Source organism: Lepisma saccharinum, chromosome 16 (genome assembly GCF_977018435.1).
Source record: "Lepisma saccharinum chromosome 16, izLepSacc3.1, whole genome shotgun sequence".
Lineage (NCBI taxonomy): Eukaryota > Metazoa > Arthropoda > Insecta > Zygentoma > Lepismatidae > Lepisma > Lepisma saccharinum.
This window is the reverse complement of record NC_139244.1, coordinates 63,862,054-63,884,325: the sequence shown is the minus strand read 5'-3', so window position 1 is coordinate 63,884,325 and position 22,272 is coordinate 63,862,054. Positions and strand designations below refer to the sequence as shown.

At 37.5% G+C, this 22,272-nt stretch overlaps 1 protein-coding gene across 1 annotated transcript in view; it reads right to left on the bottom strand.

The window, feature by feature from the left end:
• The window catches only part of obe (activating signal cointegrator 1 complex subunit obelus), a 128,261-nt gene that overhangs the window by 12,799 nt on the left and 93,190 nt on the right, over nt 1–22,272 (bottom strand). The window contains exons 21-24 of the mRNA XM_083138244.1: nt 20,413–20,603; nt 18,785–18,953; nt 7,912–8,211; nt 4,712–5,063 (exon numbers count right to left, since the gene is read on the bottom strand). Of these exons, the coding sequence (XP_082994370.1) occupies nt 4,712–5,063; nt 7,912–8,211; nt 18,785–18,953; nt 20,413–20,603 (1,012 nt within the window). The remainder of the gene's footprint in view (nt 1–4,711; nt 5,064–7,911; nt 8,212–18,784; nt 18,954–20,412; nt 20,604–22,272) is intronic.

Genomic DNA, 22,272 nt, shown 5'->3' with positions numbered 1-22,272 from the left:
ACATTTTGTACAATTTCTCAAGGAAAAGTTGTGGTATGACATGACTAGTCAAAAAGAATACTTTTTCTCTTTTCAGGAGAAGACTCTGTATGCCTGAGGGAATAGCGAAGTCTGATTTCCAGATTCGACTCAAGGATGTCTCCTAAGAAGCCAATGAAATGGTTCAAGAGAATCCAGTGAATGACACCTGGAAAGAGGAGTACTATACAAGCAGTAAGTGAGAATCCTAGCTTCTCTACATATTTACAGAATTATATGAAAGAACAAGAATGAAGACTGGTATGATTAGGTGGATAGAATTATAAGAAAGAACAAGAATGAAGACTGCTAGGATTTGATGGATAGAATTATAAGAAAAAACAAGAATGAAGACTGGTAGGATAAGGTGGATAGAATTATGAGAAAGAACAAGAATGAAGACTGGTAGGATTAGGTGGATAGAATTATAAGAAAGAACAAGAATGAAGACTGGAAGGATTAGGTGGATAGAATTATAAGAAAGAACAAGAATGAAGAATGGTATGATTAGGTGGATAGAATTATAAGAAGGAACAAGAATGAAGACTGGTAGGATAAGGTGGATAGAATTATGAGAAAGAACAAGAATGAAGACTGGTAGGGTTAGGTGGATAGAATTATAAGAAAGAAAAAGAATGAAGACTGGAAGGATTAGGTGGGTAATTACAAGAAAGAACAAGAATGAAGACTGGTAGGATTAGGTGGATAGAATTATAAGAAAGAACAAGAATGAATACTGGTATGATTAGGTGGATAGAATTATAAGAAAGAACAAGAATGAAGACTGCTAGGATTTGATGGATAGAATTATAAGAAAAAACAAGAATGAAGACTGGTAGGATAAGGTGGATAGAATTATGAGAAAGAACAAGAATGAAGACTGGTAGGATTAGGTGGATAGAATTATAAGAAAGAACAAGAATGAATACTGGTATGATTAGGTGGAAAGAATTATAAGAAGGAACAAGAATGAAGACTGGTAGGATTAGGTGGATATAATTATAAGAAAGAACAAGAATGAAGACTGGAAAGATATGGTGGATAGAATTGTAAGAATGAACAAGAATGAAGACCGGAAGGGTTATGTGGGAAGAATTATAAGAAAGAACAAGAATGAAGACTGGAAGGATTAGGTGGATCAAACCTCGGCCACATGACTACAAAAGTACAACCTTATAGCACACAAGCGCTGAAGGCAATGGCCAACCTGAGAAAAGTTGTGGCAAAGTGTAGATAATTTTTAACTTACCCTCGTATTTCTGTAGAATTAGTCACATTGAATGCTGATTGAGAATTCGAACACAAACATGCACACAAGCTTCAGTTATTTTGTAGGGTAAAATTAGTATTTAGTTTACACATGCATTTTTTTATGTTAAGCTTGATCACTGAAATAAAATTCTACCTTGCAGTATTTCAGTCAACAAATTTCAGGCTCTGACAAAGTGTAACAAATTACAAGAATATGGTTCTAAATAAAGAATACCAAACGTGACATAATTTGGCTCAAAATCCTGATGTTTCTGACTAGATACAAAGACAAGATAACTTTAAACTAGAAGCCTATATACTTGATTCGAGGGTATTTTTTTCTGATTGCATTTTGCAATTGAAAATAATTTAAAGTTTTTATTTCAGAGTGAAGAGAGATATCCTACGAGATGAATGCATCACTGAATTTCCAACTTGACTCATCTGACCCGAGGTGCAACTGTACGTCACAGTAGATTAAATGAATAATGTTTGAAGCAACCATCAATGTTTATTACTTTTGTACTTTTGTAGGGTAAGAAAGAATAATAATTTAATGTATTTTTTCTCGTTACATGATATTTTAATAACAGTCAGGAGATATTTGAAGATGAGTTGCCTCGAAAATTTTAGCCACTAATTTCCAAAAATTATAAAATTTTAGACCAAATTACTGAGGTTTTAAAAGATCTTATAAAATTAAATTGCTCATGTTACATGGAAAACATCTCTTCAAATTAAAATATAACTATAAGTAAACAAAACTATTTATCTAAGGTTTCTACCATGGTGGGATACACAATGCCTTACTCAATCATACCGGTCATCCCAGTGTAGAATTCAATCACATAGGGTCCCCTCTCCTCAAATATTAGAAATAGTACCAAAAAGGAGCAAAAATTAGTCCAGAAATCTGGGGGGCACAGTGGGGTACTTGGTTAGAGCACTAGATTTGTAGTAAAATCACAGGTCTGTGGTAGGCTCGCTTCCCACCAACAGCAAAATAAATTTCACCGGAAGACAGTGAAATGTTATGTTAGAATAAGGATAGTTTAAAGCACTTGACAATTGATAAATGTCCAATTAACATTACATGTTAATGTATAACCATTGTCACAAACATTCAGAGAATCAGTTGAGACTATCCAGTATTGCCAGATATATCTTTACTAGTCTTATCCTTCTACATACATACACCCACCGAAAACATCTTTGTAAGCTTTCATAAATTCTCGAACGTCAACTCTTTGCAACAACAATCATTGTTTGAAATTAGAAGCTGGAAATATGCATATTTATCTAAAGTGTTGAGTTAGTTCTTTCCCGTATTTATTGATATTGGAATTTGTCGATTGAATGTAGGCATTACTAACTTTAATAAGTTTTTTTACATAAAACAAATAGTTGTTGTTTCTTTCTCAGAAGCCTGGTTCGGACTTCCATCCCTAAAATCTTTCTAGATAGGTGCCTGCATAGAGTTTTCAGGATGAAAGGTGGAATTGCACATCTCCTGAAACACATTGTGTGTATCTGGGATTGACGAATATAAAATTTATGTCAATAAATAATAACCCACGGTGCAACAGCCCATTGAGGGCCAGGGTCTACCTTCTGACTGCCAGCCTCACTCTCACCTGATCCTACTCACTCACTCACCAGAGGTGGTAAATCATCCGACTAGTTACTCGGTGATGAGTGGTCAGCACAGCGAACCCCCAGTCGTCGTCGAGCTCATTTGTGGTGGGTGGCCACCGGTCCCATACACAGAGCAAAATCTCAGAAGAAAAGTTGTTATATTTTCCCCCAGGAGACTCAAACCTGCGCACATCCAATAGCCGGAGACCAAAGCATGATGCCTTAGGCCGCACATTCATGGTGCGGGACAAAATGTATGTCAATGCTGATACAATATTCACCAACATTGACAACAAATCCGATATAACATTTGAATGTTCCATAAACATCCTGAATGATTCATATGCCTCATAAATTATTGTATGTAACTAGGTGAGATTAATGGATTTTGCCTTGCAAAACAAAGTTGGTATATAGACATTTAAGTTGCAAAATCAGAGTATATCAAATATATATATTTATATTGATAACATAACAAAAAAACAAAATTTTGGTACAAAGTTAAAGGCTATTTGTAATAGTATTTGATCGGTAAAATTATCAATAAGTTTACTGATTAAACATATTTAATATTCATAATTCTATACACATCATCATGGTTCTCAGGTTTGTGTGCCCTTTTCTAAGGTAAATTTTATTTCAACAGCATAAGGAAGCATACAAACCATTCAATCAGGTTCTTCTCAATACATTTGTGATATTATATTAACAATAACTGGTGGCACAACGTCCGTGAGGGCCAGGGCCTACCTACCGACTGCAGCCTCACTTCCATCTGCTGGGGTGGAAGATCAATCATCCAGTTACAGGGTGACATGGTCAGCATGATGAACCCCCGGTCGCTGTTGAAGGTTTCCATGACCTGGTTACACTACTCATTCGTAGCTCCCCAAATTCCTCACAAAATCACAAAGAATAATGTAATTAAATAATAATGGGTGGTCACTGGTCCCAGGCACAGACCGAAATATCAAGAGAAAAGTTGTTATGCCTTCCTCAAGAAGACTCGAACTTGCGTGCATCCTGTAGTTCGAGCCCAAAGAATGATGCCTCAGGCTGCATGGGCATGGCACAAGACTGTGATTTTATATTGGATTCAGTCAATATTGATCTATTTCTAGTTTATATACAAGGTTTTTGATCAGCCTCTGTCTTGGAACCAGCTCATGTTCAAAGGCTTAGTCATTGTATTCTTCCACAAGACTAAATACTTATATACTCCCGATTATATTCTACATTATTGAATTTAAATTCAGCAAATGCAAGTCTAGAATATAATTTTAGTATGTTGATTTATCATGCTAATTCTCACATTCACTATGTTTTAATATAACATAACCCATATATATGTTTTAATATAACATAACCCATCATGGTACAATGAACCTAGGTACACACTCCCACATTCCTCAGCAGAGATGGGTCTATCTCTACATCCAGTAACAGGGTGATGTGTGGTCAGCACGATGAAACCCCAGTCGTCGTCATAGGTTTCTGTGACAGGGTTACACTACTTTCTATTTCCCAAATTTCCTCATGCTGATAGGTGGCCACCAGTCCCATACACTTGCAGAAATCTCAGGAGAAAAGTTATGCTCCCCCCCACCAAAAGACTCGAACCAGCGCTCATCCCATAGCCCGAGTCCAAAGTCTGATGCCTTTGACTGCACAGCCATGGGTGGGACATTTTTATGTAACATATTTCTCTGAAACTATTTCAATAGTTGCTGAGTACACTTTACCAAATATAAATAAACTTAGTAGGCAATAGTCAGAAATTAGTGTGGTATACACTCTGCACACTTACCTGGTTTACTTGGTGTATAGAATGTCAGCTGCTGCGTGCTCCTTCCTCTTACGCCGTTCACCCTTTTCAGAGCCAGGAGTTCTCTTTTCTCTACAGACCCCAGCACAAGGAACCAACCCTCATCCTTGCCTCTTGGGAACTTGGGGCAATGAGCCCTCAGGTCCCTCGGAGGCCTGTTCATTCTGTTCAAGTGGACCATGAGGGTGTACTCCTGATCAGGATGGACTTCCAGCCAACTGTTCCTTGGTGGCTGAGGGAAGCGTTTACTTTCCTCCACATCTGCATCTTCCCAGAAGCCACTGATACCAACACTAACTGTCACTATTGGCATTTCACACAGAACTTGGTGAATCTGGAATAAAGTTAAGAAGAGTTACAGCAATGGAAATGTTGCTGTATCATAAATACAAGAGACAAACGAAAAGTTCATAGCCTGATGAGCTAGGCAGGTCTCTAAGTGCCACTTACTGAATGCTTACACAGAAAAATGTAGTTACTACAGTAACGAGTTTTCTTACTACTGGTAATAATTAAACCCTGAGTTATGTAGGGTTCCAGAAAAATATGGGTTAACAACAGTCACTGTGCAATTGTACCCTACATGAGTCTAAAGGGATTAGCATTGCCGCTATTCACGCTTACTGGCTGCACCAGCACTCCTAGTGGCATGCAGGGAAATGATGGGAACAGGAAGCCCACCCAGCAGTGAAGAAACAAGTTTCCAAGAGGATGATGGTAGAGGCCACCAAAATTAATAGAACCTTTAAAAGTAAGTCTCGTGGAAAAAGTAACTCGTTTATGTGTATTTATTATACACCCACATATTTTATTCCCCAAACATGAAAACTGAATAATACCAAAAAATTAAATAATCGAAGAAAGTGTTATATACAAAACTATCAGAGCCATAATTATGAAATATTTGGCATCTTATATCACTATTAACTAACTACCTCCGTGGCGCAACAGCCCTCGAAGAGCCAGGGCCTGCCGAAGCGGCCTTTTATTGGGTGAATCCCGTCACCACTGTTTTCTGGTTTTCGTGACTGGAGCCCACTTCTTCTTCTTTTCAAGTAGCTTCCCAATTGTCCTCATGATGCTGGGTCAATGCTGAAATTTTGGGAACCTCCACCAGGAATCGAATCTGGGACCACTTGCACCAAAGGCGAGAGCACTAACCACTTCGCTACACAGGAGCCCTTTTTATCACTATTAGTTAGTGAGAATTTCAAATGAATACAGATTGCGTGCAATTGCAAGTGTTATTCAAAATCACACACTGTGTTCAAGTGCAGCAAGTAACCAACTCAGCAAATATCACTGGCCACAAAGTACACAATAAAAAACTCTATGAGTGAACTTTTTACACATATGTTGAATACAAGACTTTTACAGATTTTCCTGGTCAGTGGGAACTTAGTTGTAATGATGCCAAATAACACCTCATGTCAATATGTTCATTATGTAACACCAAAGATCCACAACACATATACACAAATTGTTAACGATGATTATCATTCAACTGTAATTGGGGTGAACCGATACTGATACTGATGTATTGGTATTGACAGATACCAATATGGTATTGTATCGAAAAATACCCGTTGGTTTTTTTACCTTTTACTAGTACTTTTCCGGCATTTTGATCATTCGCAGGATTAGTTGAAATTATGAATTTCTGTTGAATTTGCACCATTATAATGTAAAAATATACATCGTGTTTGGCTTATATGTATAATAAAAGAAAATTTTATAACGTAAAAAGTATTAGTGCTAATGAGAAACGGTTGGCATCATTGAAAAGAGCAATGTTGGAAATTTTAAATCCACTCATGCGCATGTGCAGCGTGGAGACAAGTCGCGTGCCAATGTGCATTCACAGCACCTTTTTTGTCGTGAGTACAACCTTCAACCGAGGACAGCTGCTCTAAGTTGCCTGTCAATTATGAAATGGGACAAACAACTTAGAAAGACTGGAATGCTGCTGTCAAAAGCAGGTAGGTATGCCAAGCGTAAAGTGTCAGAGGAGAACATTGAACACATTCGAGAGGTGTTCCAAAGAAATCCGCGAAAATCCATCAGACAAGCTAGTGTACAACTAAACATCCCACCAACAACTGTGCATACCGTGCTTCACAAAATATTGCACTTACAGGCATACAAGATGCAACTCCATCAGAAGACTTTGCCGAAGGACACAGAAGTGCAACAAAAGTTTGCTATTGACATGTTAGAAAAGATTGACACTGACAATGCATTTCTTGAATCAGTTTGTTTTTCAGATGAGGCAACATTCCACATATCTTGTAAGGTGAATAGGCACAACTGCTGCATCTGGGGTCAGAAAATCCCCGGGCATCATTGAGTATGAGAGGGATTAGCCTAAATGGAATGTTTGGTGTGAGGTTCTCCATAACAAAATCATTGGCCCATTCTTTTTCTCTAAGCCCACGATCAATTGCAACACTTACCTTGATATGTTACAATTGAATTGTATGCTGTGCCTCAACTCCCTCACAGAACAATTTTCCAGCAAGATGGTGCTCCCCCCCCCTCCCCCCCAACTACGCCAGAGAAGTTGCCAATTTTTTGAATGAGCAGTTTCCTGATGAGGATCAACTTTTCTTCCGTGGCCTCCCAGATCCCTAGACCTCACTCCACTTGACTTTTTTTTCTGTGGGGATTTGTTAAGGACCAAGTGTAGTGTACACCGGTGCGTGATCTTGCAGAATTACGTAACAGAATTTGTGCTACAGTGAACAATGTAACACCTACAATGCTTCAAAACACATGGAGGGAGGTGGAATACCGAATGGATATTTGTCGTGCCACCAATGGAAGCCATGTTGAGGTTTATGGGACATAACTTTAAAATAAAAAAATTCCCACTTCCTTCCATCTGGATAATGAGTTTCATAAATAAATATCTATAAATAAAGAATTTATGCAATTTCTTTTATTATACATATAAGCCGAACACCCTGCGTTATGTAATTTTTTGATACCTTAAAGCAAAACTATGGTAAATTGATTTTGACAATTCGTGTAGAATACTTACCAATATTAATGAATATTTTGACGAACTTTGGATTGTTATACAATTTACAAGTATTGGTATTGGTTCCAACTGGTATCGGCCCAGCCCTTATAATAAATTTCATTCAATTATAAATTTAACAAAAAGAAGAAAGAAAAACTACCTGTTCTATTTGTGATTCACTGAACTCAGGTCGTAAAATCTTGGCTAGAGCCGAGTAATCTTTGGAACACATTTGGTGTAATTCAGGTAAGGTGCTGACGGGAGACCCGGATGTTCCTTTCTTCCCTCTGATGCACGCAGCTGGTTTCTTGAACAAGTACAAGTGATGAGGCTGGATGTGGGGCAGAGTGAGAAATGGAGACTCCTGGATCCAGGCTGCCTGGATGACCATTTGCATCAAGCTCTGTACGTTCAATGTTGTAGCAAGCCAGCCTCTCTCTGCAGCAACATCAATCATTCCCTGCAATACATATTGTGTATTGTTTTTACAATTGTATGCGTTATATTACAAATTATTCATATTCAAAATTTTCTACTGCAAGATAAAAATTTGCTTCACTACGCAACTGCAGTTCGATACCTGGGGTGGGTGATCTAAGGTTGGAATTTTTCCAGCCTTGTCCCAACATAAAGCAGCTCTGGGAAGTCAACAGATACCTGGGGGCAACCCTGGGGGTAAAGGTGGCTGGAGCATGGTGCTGGTCACATCACCTCCAAAATTGCCTAGATCGAGAATGTGTGAGGTAATAGCATGGTGCTACATGAACGGGGAACTTTACCATCTACCTTCAATATGAGATGACACATGCAGATACCTGCATCCATTTCAATTTTGTTTCTTTGAAAAGAAGGGAATAACTGTTTGCAATTTAGTTCCAGAAGATATGAGTGAGTAAAAACAACAGAGTTGATAATGGGTCCGAGACTTCAATACTTTTATCATACAGGATCCTAAATTACCAATGTTGCATTTTTCTTTTTTCAAAAGTTTCACATTATTACTCCTATTTAAATAGTAAAATTCCTGAGTTTTAAACTCAATGGACGATTGAGATGTAGCAGGTAGAAATGTGGGAGGAAAAAATGGCAGAATAATTGAAATGGATATAAACCAGATATAACTTCAAAATAAATCAGACAACATGAAAACAAAATGTTATTGTTAATACTATTTTACTATAAAGAGTTATAATGGAATACATAAAATACACTGTTATTTAAAATAAGTTGTTACTGATTTCCTAATTTAAACTATATTAGAGGAGTACTAAATCTGGTAAATATACTTCAAGCTTTGAAGTTCAAAGTTTCATTCTTCTTGGAAATTGAAAATCTCAAATTATGTTGAAATTTCAGCATTATGGATGAATTTTGCATTAGTTATATACAATGAAACCTCGATTTTACTTTTTACAGGTGACTAAGGAAAAGGTAAAACCCAGGAAAATGTTACAACATTATGTTCTATTGGAACCATGATGATTAAATATATAATGCAGGAAAATGTAAAATCTGGGAATCCACATTTCTAGTGGGTAACACTAGTCAACTTTTAGGTATTGGACTAAGGAAAAAGTTTCTGACAAGTGGAAAATGGGATGAAGGTCTCTACAAAAATATCACAGAAGGTTACTCTATAAGTACTAGCACAATATTTGCTAACATAAAACAATACATGAAAGCTGGCCATATCAAAAGTGATCCAACTCTCACAACTGAGTCGAATGCATTTCTTTGTCATCTTGGATCCAGACGTTATCATGATGTCATATATCAGTAGGCTGTTTCAAACCATGTGGTTGTGCAATATACAGAGTGGGGCAAAAGTCCGGCACTACCCTTTTAATTTGAAAACTACTTGACGGAGGGCGATGAAATTTCGGATATGGGTAATTGGGGTGGGGGCACACCAGATGGGGCTAGTGTGTATCATGGTGGCCATCTTCGAAGCTGCCATCGTGGAATTACATCAAGATTTTCAAATGGGAAGGGGGTCATGTAGCACATCATTTTACATGTGAGTTTTCTTGGAAATAAGAATATGCAGTTATTTTTCCCCTAACTGTATTTGGTGAGGATATTTTCACAGTTGAAGTTCACATTTGGCATAATGTAATGGGTTGGTATTTATTTGTTCCAGGTGATCTAACATGGCTCTAACCCTCCAAGAAAGGATCAAAATTGTTGTTATAAGTGGGGAGCACAGTCCCAGGGTCATTGCAGAAGATTTCAATACCCGGCATCCAGAGAGAGACCACATCTCACATACCAGTGTTGCGTGTAATGCATAAGTTTAAGGTGATTGGATCTGTGTGTAACAAAGAACATAGTGGATGGCTCAGAACAGCTACTGACGAAGAAACAGCAATCATGGCATCTTTGGTCAAGAGCTCGAAACGCAGTACCCGGCATTTGGCTTCAGTGTCAGGAGTGAGTCAGAGATCCATAGTCCGTGTGTTGCATACTAACAAGCAGCATCCCTACAAAATTTAAATGCAGCAGTTCTTAACTGAAGATGACCCAGACAGGCGGTTACAGCTTACAGATTGGGCTCTGGCTCGTAGCAACAAAGATCCCCAGTTCCCAAAAAGTGTTCTGTTTAGCGATGAGGCCATATTCTTTGTGAGCGGCAAGGTAAATAAGCAGAATCATCGTTATTGGTCAGATACCAACCCATCGTGGACAGATCCTCATAAGGAACGTAATGATGTGGTGTGGTACATGGAACATCCGAATTGTGGGACCTGTCTTCATCCATGGCAACCTGAATGGGGAGAGATATCTGAATATTCTCCACGAAGATGTCCCCCCTCACTGATGAGCCCAGATGGTGAATTACCAGCCTATTTCCCGTAGGACGGCGGCACACCTCTGCACTACGCGTTGTGTATCAGGCAGTGGTTGGATGAAGAGCTTCCGGGTCACTGGATTGCTCAAAGAGGGCCCACTGAGTGCCCACCCTGTTCTTCGGACCTTACGCCCATTGACTTTGGGGTCATCTTAAAGCCACAGTTTATCAAGAGAAAATCACTAATCTCCGACATCTCCAGCACCGGATCCAACAAGCATGTGACTCTGTTGACCCTGCAGTGTTATTGCGTGTCCATGAGGACTGGCTGAAAAGTCTTACGTTGTGTGTAGCACAGAATGAGCAACACATAGAGCACATCTTGTAGGATGCCAAATGTGAACTTCAACTGTGAAAATATCCTCACCAAATAAAGTTAGGGGAAAAAATAACTGCATATTCTTATTTATAAGAAAACTCACATGTAAAATGATATGCTAGATGACCCCTTTCCCACTTGAAAATCTGGATGTAATTCCAAGATAGCAGCTTTCAGGATGGCCGCCATTATACACACTAGCCCCATCTGGTGTGTCCCCATCCCAATTACTCATATCCGAAATTTCATCGCCCTCCGTCAAGTAGTTTTCAAATTAAAAGAGTGCCAGACTTTTGCCTCACCTCTCCTGATTTCAGAAAGTTAAACCAACATTATCTATCTAAGCATTAAAGGACTTTAAAATTCTAACTGAAAATGCATAACTTCTGGAAATTTCAAAATTTCTTTAACCCCTTCCCAGTGTTCAGCGTAATATTACGCCCTTGGTCACTATAGCTTTTTCTGTATTGGGCGTAATATTACGCCCACGAACATCTCTGACTGAAGTAACCTGTGTTGAACGGAATAATACGTTTTTTTGTTGGTGAAACATATGTTTTGCTATTGAAGAAACAACGACCATTTATTTAGTCATGATTTTCAGTGCCGACAAAGAAGAAGAAGAAAAGAAGAAGAAAAGAAGAAGAAATTCAGAGGAAAGTAAACTGTTTTTGTGTTATGCAGACAAAGTGCAACCGTGAGTTCGTTTGTGTGTCATGTTTAGTAAGTTGCTTTATGTATACATTTTTTCGTGTTGCATTATGTGAACTGTTGGTGATTCATTGTTGGTTTTAGTGTGTAAAATGGCGAAGAGAAAACGTGCCAAAAATAGTATTCAAGTTCAGATTGTTTTCCCTAAGTTTGAGTTTCTAATAGTATCTAAGAGTGGCAGCGATTAGAGGGGGGGGGGGGGCAAGGGGTGGGGGACCTAGTTTTTGCCAAATTTGCTCCACACTATGCTAATTTTTTCTACAAAGGGAAATATACTGTTGTTGGCCCCTCAGTTTTGGCACTTTGCCAGTTTTCATCTTAACTGGCCTTTTGATAGGAGTTTATCATTAAATAGATATTTATTTTCTTAATTGATAATTTACAACTTAACCCTTTACCTAAGTAGGGGTCAAATAATAAAAAAAAGGTCACGAAAAAGTCAAGAAGTTTGGATTTGTTATCTTGGTAAAACCAAATTTCTAGAACACTGTTAATTTATTCTAATTGCAATCAATTTTTTTAACAGCTTTATTACATGGGCCATTTCATAAATAATGCACAGTGTGGCAACACTGCGGAGTGGATGATGCAACCGAAATAAGACTGGTATCATTTTACATTGAGGGCATGATGCAGCCAGCCGTGTGTTTGTGAGCTCTCTACTTTACATAGTGTGACTGTGAGACCGAGTGGAAATTGAGGCTGCAGGTGTCTCGGGTACTATTAAAGTTGACGATCAGAGGTTGTACATTAAAATTGAAACTCTACATGGCAAAAAAACTGACAGAAATCCACAGAGCGTTACTGGAAGAGTGCGGCGAGTCAACATTGAACCGCAGTATAGTGTCTCGTTGGTCAAATCGTTTTCATAGTGGTCGTGTGAGTATACAGGATGATGCAAGACCAGGAAGGCCGAAAACAACAACTGATGAACGATGTGTGCAACTCGTGGCAGCAGCTCTAAAAGAAGATCATCGTGCAACTTGTGAAGAACTTTCTGACGCCACAGGGATCCCACCAACGTTTGTATACCACATTTTGATCAATGATTTAGGGAAGAGAAAATTTTCTGCATGCTGGATCCCCAACTTCTTGACAGCTGCACAGAAGACATGCCTGGACAATGCAACCGTGCTGAAACAAAGATTTAACGTTGAAGGAGAGGCATTCTTGCATCGGATTGTTGCTATTGATGAAAAGTGGATCAGGGACTTTGAACCGGAACTGAAAATACAGTCAAACGAGTGGAGAGCTCCATCTTCCCCACGACCCAAAAAAATTTGGTGTGCACAATCAAAATTCAAAGAAATGATGATTTTTGCTTATGACCATCAGGGAGTAATGTATCACAGCAGTGTATTACCATGATTTCTTGCAAAATCTGCGAAGAAAAATGCACAAAACACGCCCTCAGGTACTCGAGGCTGATCCACTCATTCTTCAAGACAATGCTCGGCCGCATATCAGGCATGATGTCAATGAAAAACTAGAGTGCGCGTCAAATCTCCTGCATATGGCCTTGAACTGCTGAACAGCACCAGCGAATCGCAGACGTGCGGCGTTGCCTAGTTCAGAACCTGTTTCACCTCGCTACTAAATCGTGTACCTGGCGCTCGGATATAAATAGATTATTTCAAGTGTCAGTAGTTCAACAGATGGAAAGATAATGAATTTGCGAGTATGTACGAAAAACAAGCGTGATTGTAGCTTATACCGTTCCCTCTGTAGAAGCAATGTTATTATAAACGTATTTGCATTGTATTGTTTTTGTTCTCCCTTCGTTCCTGTTGCATTCCGAAACTTTCCGATTAGCGAAGGGAACAGGGCAGGTTCGTTCCCAGTGATGGTAGAAAGAGAAATTGACGAAGAGGATACCGTCACTGTTCGTTCTTCCCACGTTTTTAGTGTGTGTGTGTGTGTGTGTGTGTGTGCAGCATGTCGTTGAGTAAACCAAGTGGTAGTGATAGCGAGAGAAGACAGAACAATACAGTGTTGTACGAAGCCAGGCACGGCAGGTGATTTTTCAGGTGTACAATTTTTTTAAAAAAAAATGTTTGAGTGAAGAAGAGAGCAGTAAAATTGACTTTAAGAAGTGCCAGGCTCTAACAGCTCAAGCGTGTGGTGTGAATCAAGCTACCGTTTCTCGGATATGTTCGGGGGCAAAACAATGTGGATCGGGGCCTGCTCCAATGTTTCAATCACCTAGAAAGCACATTAACGTACCGAAAAGAACGACAAACTTAGATAACTTTGAAAAAGACGTAGTTCGTAGAACCGTCTTTGAAATTTACGATTGTGGCGAATTTTCTACTGCCAAAAATATAACGTACTCTTTACGGGACAAAATATCTTACAAAGGCTGTACAACTTCCACCTTGAGAATATTGAAACAATTATGCAGCCCCTCTGGCATAATCAGGTATGTTCTTTTCTCCCATTAAGTTTATTATATGTTATATTATCTAATGTTCCGTGCTCTCCGTGACAAGGTGTTTCGCTCAACCACGCTGTCTCTTTTCCGTGTGAGATTTCGACATGGCACCGCTGCAGTGCGCTGCTATTGGCTATCGCCATATGCAGGAGATTTGACGCGCACTATAGGCGATTACGATTGAGATGTGATACCCTATGCTCCGTATAGTCCGCACATGAGCCCCCTTGACTTTGACCTCTTCCCCAAGTTGAAACTGCCTTTGTGTGGACGTTATTTTTCATCTCTGGAAGAGCTTTCTACTGTCGCTACTGTCGTTACCCGAGCCATTCGACAGCTGAACAAAGATGGTGCATTGGATGGCATACAGAAGTTTCCTCGACATTGGGTTTCGGTCATTGCCAAGCATGGAGACTACATTGAAGGACTGTGAAGAGAAATCGCTACCACAGCAACATACGGGTGAGTAATAAATTAGTGTGCATTATTTATGAAATGACCCATGTATTATTGAAGAGAAGTGGGTGAAACTTTAGTAGGTTGTTGTTACATGTTTGTAGTATGATACGGGATTATTATTTATGATTAGTGACAATTAGTCAGCCTTTCAATATATATGATTTCCACAATTACAAAAATATTACAAGTTTTTATGATAAATTGTTTTTTACATGATTTTTTCAACATATGAACAAAGGGTGGTCTTCTGCCATGATTATCTGATATTTCAAGTGATTTGTGTTCACACTTACAATGCTAGAGCCAGTTATATTGCAGGCATTTATATAAAAAACTAAAATTAAGTATGGTCTTGTTGTTTGAATATGCCATATATCATAATGTATATAAATGGAAAAAAAACGAAAAAAAACACAGAAGTAAAATATCATAATTCATTTTGGAGATATGATGTGTTGAACATGGACCTCGCATGGTGCTGGTCCATGCAATCCCTATGGAGGGTTTTAACGAAATTTTGGTTTTCTTTGATTCTGGCAGATACAACATGTAAGGAAGTGGAAGCAGGCAATTGAAATGACCACACTTAAATCAACTTATGTGAAAATGTGCCATGACTTGTTAATGGTCCATTATTATAAGTAAGGCTAGGATTTTGATGCAAATGCATCTTTTTTTTTTGGTAAGGCAGAAACATTGCATAAGTAGATAGAAACATGTAAGAGAATTAATTGGGACGCCTTTGTTATGTCAATTTTGTTTTGCATTTTTTGACCCTTTTTGGAGTAAAGGTCGTTTTTTAAACTTTTTAAACCATTTAAGTTATTTTTCGGCCTTTTAAAAGTCATTTCATGCATTTTTCTACATTTTGGTGAAAGAAGGGACATTTTACATGCAAATGCAACCCTTTGAAGGGAGAGGTTCCCGACTCTCGTCTCGTTGCCTTCAGCGCAGTTCTGAACGACTGTGTTTGAAAAAACTCTGAAGAAATTCTTTGCAGTATTATTGACACAAGCTGTTGTGTAACAATTCAGCTCAAACAATGTGATTTCCCCCCTCTATCAGTAAATATATTGTCGCCAGACACATTATTGTTAAAAAAACAAGGAGTACAAAGTTTTGTGCTCTGTATCGGACATTTTGTCAGGGAAGCTATTTGCACTCTATGGAATTGAAAGTGACTTAACAGCAAGTATGCTCCTCTTGTGTCAGTGGAAGTCGAGAGAATTTTTTACAAGGCTCTCTTGCCCGAAAACCGACAATCATTCACTTTCGAAAATTTGCATATGATTTTCGTTGTGTACTGCAACTCAGTACTTAAAGTGTAAAATATGACAAAAAGTGAACTTTCTTACTTGTGCTACCATACACAATGAACATGTGATAGATACTGTTACGTTAATTTGTAATTTGAATTTCTCTTGGTAGTTTATAAATTTGTTTCACAAATCTTACAGAATTTTTAGGTCATTTTTCTAAGTTTATAGGGCATTTTCTTGCATGTATTAGGTCATAAATGCATTTTTTAAAGGTCACTTTTTGGCAATTTTAAGGTCATCAAAATCCTAGCCCTAATTATAAGCAATCACACTTCACTGGCAGTGAATGATGAAAAGGTTTTCTCAGGTAATAGGTGTTCTCTGCTTTCCAGAATTCCCACAGAATGAAGGAGGGTGGATAAAAAACCATGATTTTTATTTAAAAAATGATTTTTGATTTTTTTATCTAAATTGATCTTTTTCATTTTTTTAAAAAAAGCACTTGAAATTTCTGGAATGGTTTTTGCCACCATACATATAGATATGTTTTTAAAGAAAGGCTTTTTTCTAGTAAACTGGTCTGTAAAATATTTGAACAGTTTGATTAAAGCAAATAAAAAATTATATGTAAATATATATTTTTCTATTCCTGATACAATATATATGAGCCTACTATGGAAATGTTTGTTGAGTGTGTTAATGAAACTATAGTACATAATTTTAGTAACTTTACTTCCAATGAAAATAAATCATTCTGGATGGATATAATTTTAACTTTAAAATATTTTTTAAAGTCTTTGTAGCTGAATTTTGGCAATATTCTTTAATGATAGTTTGCACAATATGAGGTGCCATGTTCATTTGCAGTTTAATGATAATGGCACTATTTTCAGTTTAACATGATTAGTATTTTGTATATTTTTCTACACAAAATAGTTGTTATTTTTGCCTATAAAAATTATTGAATTTTAAATCAAGATATTTACAGTTTACATATTACATTTCCTTTCGTATGAGCTTCACCCCATCAGTACATATATTTTGTTTCCTTTCTTTTCCATTCTTAGAGTCTAATAAACACTATTAGATGATTACAAGATTAATGTACCTACACCAAAAGTTATCATGGTATCTACAAAATCCTTATGTACATTATTCTATAAATTATTTATTTAAAGTGATTTAAATCAGTGATTTTTTTTTAAATAACCTGAATCAAATCAATCTACCTTGGAATGAAGTAAGTGGAAACTTGTGCTGACCAAGACTTTCAGGCTGATAACACTGCACAACACGAGCTTTCCTTTAGATGAAAATGTGTGTTTCTAATGTATTTGGGCATGACATAAACAAATCTGCAATTTGTTTCCGTGTATCACGTATCGTTTAGCCAAAAACACAAAATTTGAAAGTTACATAAGATAAATATGGTACAATAGCCGAAAGTGTGTTTCTCCTGCTACGGAAAATGAATGCTCAATTATATTTTGGTATGACAGGATAAGATGCATGCAACAAGGGTACATGAAATATTGTTGCTTCCTCTGTGAGTGGGACAGTCGGGTCAGAGCAAATCATTATGTCCGTAAACACTGGCTGCCACGGCAGACATACATTCCTGGCACCAAGAACATTTCATGATATCTACGTAATTGAGAAGCCGCATAATGTGGGATGCGGCAACAAGGAAGAAGCATCACGCATGAAGCCCACCATATGTGCATGGCGTTCCTCGCATGTAGTTCTTTTTACTTGACTGCGTATTGGACACAACCGTCTAATCCATGATCACTTGCTGCAAGGGTTGGACCCTCTGATGTGTCGTATTAGTGATGTCGTTCTAAGTATTCTACATATTCTTGCTGAATGTGCCGATTTGTCTTTCCTCCAGCAGACTTTTAATCTTCCCAGCTGTTTGTCATCTTTGTTGGGAGATGACGACAGTGTCTTATGAAACAATACTACCACTTTGAGAAGAGCTGGCCTGTGAGGAAGCTTTAGATTAATTCGACTTTTTAATGTGTGTTTTTTTTTTTTTTGTCTTGTGCAGGTTCCTCTATAACCTTGCACTTTTTGCACCCCTTACATTTTAAGTAATAATTTTAGATAAGGGAATATTTCCCTGCATATATTAAAGGTTGCAAAATGGCCACACGTGCCAATGCAACCAAAAATTTTAATTCATCAATCAAAATGTTTCTCTGCTCCATTACACATCAAACTTGGTTTGATGAAAATCTTCGTCAAAACACTAGCCTGAGAAGGCCATGCTTTCAGGCACCTCTGGAAGAAATTCCCATGCTTAAATGAGGCAAAGGTTATGGAAGGTGTGTTTATTAAAACACAAATTAGAACCGTTCTTCATGATGGTTCCTTTCATTCTACACTTTCTGACCCAGCATAGCAGGAATTCAAGTTGGTGTGCTCTAATTTCCTGGGAAATTTGAAAGCACAAAATTATGAAGCCATTGTTCGTTACATGGTGCACTGATTTCATATCACGTGGTGCCACATGTACCTCAAATTTCACTTTCTGGACTCATGTGTGGACTTTTCGCCGCAAAACCTGGGAGGAGTCAGTGATGACATGGGGAAAGGTCCCACCAGGACGTTGATGTGTTTGAAAAGCACTTCAGTGGACACTGAAACGGCAGTATGCTTGCTGACTAATACTGGTCTATCATCAGTGAGACCACTGCAGATGGGTACAAGCGTAAATGCTCCACAACGTCATTTTCGTAGGCATTGTTACTGTGCTTTCTTATTGTACAGTGTATTGTACACATACTTGAAGCAATGCATCAGGTGGCTCTCCAATGAAAATGATGCGTGATAGAAACATACAGTTTTCACACTTCAATTCTGTATCCTTGGTTTATTCCAAATCGCACAATTTCATCTAAAGGACAGAAAATGTTTTCAAATTTGTTGTGCAGTGTAATTTAAGTACCAAGCTACACTAGTTTTTGTAATACCTTCCTCTCCTAAACACACTATGCATTTTACCTGCATAATTCTTATGGCTTGATCCAATACAGATTTCAGATCAGTTAGATAATCAGAGCATGGCAGATGAAGTCTTGAGAAGTGGGCCTGGAACAAGAGCTGAGCTTTCGTGTGTGGAGAATCCAATGTGTATTGATCCACCTTGATGGGGCATTCTTTGGCAAGCTCACTGCAAATAATTACAAGAAAAAGGCTGTAATCACAAAAAGATCTTAGTGTCATCATCTAACTAAACTTCAATGAGGACATTACATATACTACTAAAAGAGCCATGCGTCTCCTTGATCTTTTGTACACGTTTCCTGAAACCCAAAACCAATCATCTATTAGCAGCATATTTTTGAAATCCTTTATTTCCCCTATTCTTGAATACTGATCCACTAGCTGGACCATGGCTTCTAAAACTAATCTTTCCAAGATAGATTCTGTCAGCTTTTTCCTCACCATAGAATACCTTCTCTCAGACCCCTCCATAAAACAGATATTATGTCTACTTTGTTTATCGAGTCACCGCACACTCGTCACAGTAGCTTACTCTGACCAACATGAAATTCCAGTATTATTCAAAAATTCAAGGTGAAAAAGTAACAGTTGTTATAATAATAAAAAAATATTGTGTTAACATTTTTCACTGAACTTTTACAAATACAGTGGAACCCTGATTTTACGTTCCTTGATTTTACATTTTCCCGCATTGTAAATTCAAACTTGATGGTCCCAACATAACAAATTGTTAAGACATTTTCCTCGATTATACATTTTCCCGGATTTTAAGTTTTTTCAGCTTGGTCCCCTGAAAAACGTAAAATCGAGGTTCCACTGTAGTTCCTTGTACATCTTACTAAGTATGTGAATAATTTACGTAATCCCAAAGAGATTTTCAAAACTAACAATGTTATCAATGACACAAGTCCAAATAATGATTGAAAAAACTAAAACATCTAAAACTACACACGACCCCTGATATCATAGACCTAACCACTCCATCATGGAGGTCAGGACATTCAAGTTTCAACTTCCATTTGAATTAACTAACTACCTTTCTTTATCACATATTTTGTTTGTATTTGCTAACCCCTCTGGCCCTCCCTCATTTACTACATTATATAAAATGATGGATAAAAAGGAGGGGGGCCAGAACAGCTTGTATAAAAAATTACACGGAAATATTAAAAACAGTATGTGAAAGAAATAGATGTGGTTCTATTTCTTTCTACATTTTTATATATAGGATAAACCATTAATGAAGCTAAAAATGCCCCAATAACATGAAAATTTCATTTTTAATATGGTCATTTTTCATGACTGAAGAAACTTCATGAAAAATTCATGGCATTCACAGAATTTCCAGTCAGTAAACATATTGAAAAAACATTAAATCTGGGTTTGTTTTAAACAATATTCCAGATTCTAATTATGCTATGGTAAGGAACAATATATTTCCACCTGCTTATATCTTCTTTCTTAGCCTTCAAGTCCACGAGTACTCATGTCTGACCATGTCATAGCTTACAACCAGTTGGTCAGTTCTTGATGGAACTGATGTGTGTGGTCCTTCTACCATTTCTTTCAAATATGAAACAAAATGCTTATTCATAAGTGCAACAACAGCTGAAGAGAGTACTCACCCATTAAGGATTTCTTCATTATGTCTGACAGGAAGTTGATCGTACTCATACACATCAGACAGAAGCTGCAACACTTCTTCCAGGGATAAATTTGGTCGCAGCTTGTCTTGGAAGACCTGCATTGTCTGATGGGACAAATAGTAAAAGGATGCAATTCTACCGTATGATGTTGGGTGTATGCTTCTCCCATCCTGTTTGGGAAGAGTAATACAATTTAACTACATTAGAAAACAATTAGGTGGTACAGCACGAATGGTGGAAATAACGCACAAAAAACTTTAACAAATTTACTTCCTATTGGTATTTAAATTATGAGGTATAAAAATTAGGAATGGAAAAGATTAATCGTTACTTTATTGGTATTGGCCGATATAGGTATCGGTTTATTGATAAAATTACCAATATTTTTACCGATCTATATAAATATCTTACAATTTTGTGCAACATAGTGTCATTTTGTTAAAATTTTTATAGCTATAAACATATAATCTCCATTGTGTACTTTTATATGCAAGAAGGTAATATATAATATACACTGTGTACCAATAATTATGTATGGAGACAAAAACAAAAGAAAGATGCAGGCAGTGGAGATGAAATTTTTAAGGAGTATATTGGGGAAGACTAGAGGGGATAGAATAAGGAATGAGGAGATCTGACAGTGGGGGTGGTGAAGCTCCAGGACAGGATAGATCAGGCACAAATGAGATGGTTTGGACACTTGAAGAGGATGGAAGCAGAAAGACTGCCAGTAAGAGCTTACAATGCACAAGGAGTGGGAGTAAGGCCAAGATGTCGGTGGAAAGAGCAGATAGTGGAGAGTGTTAGGAGAAGAGGACAAGATTGGAACACCGTGGAAAGAGAGGAATGGTGGAAGACCAGAAGAAAATGGAGAGGCTTCACTTCTATGCAGACCCAGCCAGAGGCAAGAAACGGTGAAAGATGATGATGATGATGTGTAGTTTTTTAAAGTAAATGTCTTGATATGCAGAGTCTTGTGCATTGCAAAAGCTTAGTTCAATTGGAGGTCAATGAACCAATTGGAATTTTATATCAGATCGGTAGAATATCAGTTATTTCTGTTGCATATCATCTCTCTATCAGTATTGGATGATATTGGCATATCAGTAAATTACTGATAATTTTATTGAGACAATATTTCTATAAAGTATCTGTAACTGGATGTACGATTGTTATTTTTTTTATGTGTATAAAGGTATAATTCATGCAAGCCTGGCTCTAAATATGCAGTTTCATACCCACTGCAGTCACCTGGTTATGCACATTAATTAAGAAGGCAAATCTGCTATTTACAGTATTATGGGATTAACAGAATATTGGTTTATCAGTACTATCAAGTTTTATATATGTGTACTTTTTTAGTATCAGCTAAAATTTCACACTGGTCCATTCCTAGAAAAATTATCAGTCTTGTATAGAGGCATGCATATTTCGTTTTTGACAGAAACACAAAATGTGAATAACAACACATTATAACAAGCCTGTACCCAGGATTTTTTTGAGGGAGGGGGGGCGGGGGGCAGACCCATAGGACATTTGCTCATTTTGCTACGAAATGTTGAAGAACAGCATTTTCTAACCTATATGTATACAACCACGTGACAAATATTTGCAGTTGATCCTGACATTTGTTTCTGTCAGAGCGCGAAAAGAAAAATTGTATAATGCGGGTAGACTACATGTATGCATAATGTAAACAATTCAAACAACCTAGGAAATAGATGAGGGTTCACACCGATCTTGCAGAGTCCCTGACATTTCCAGGTATATTACATAACTGTGTAATGATTTAACATGCTAAAAAAATAAGTGTTACACTTCAACTTTGAAAGTTAATAA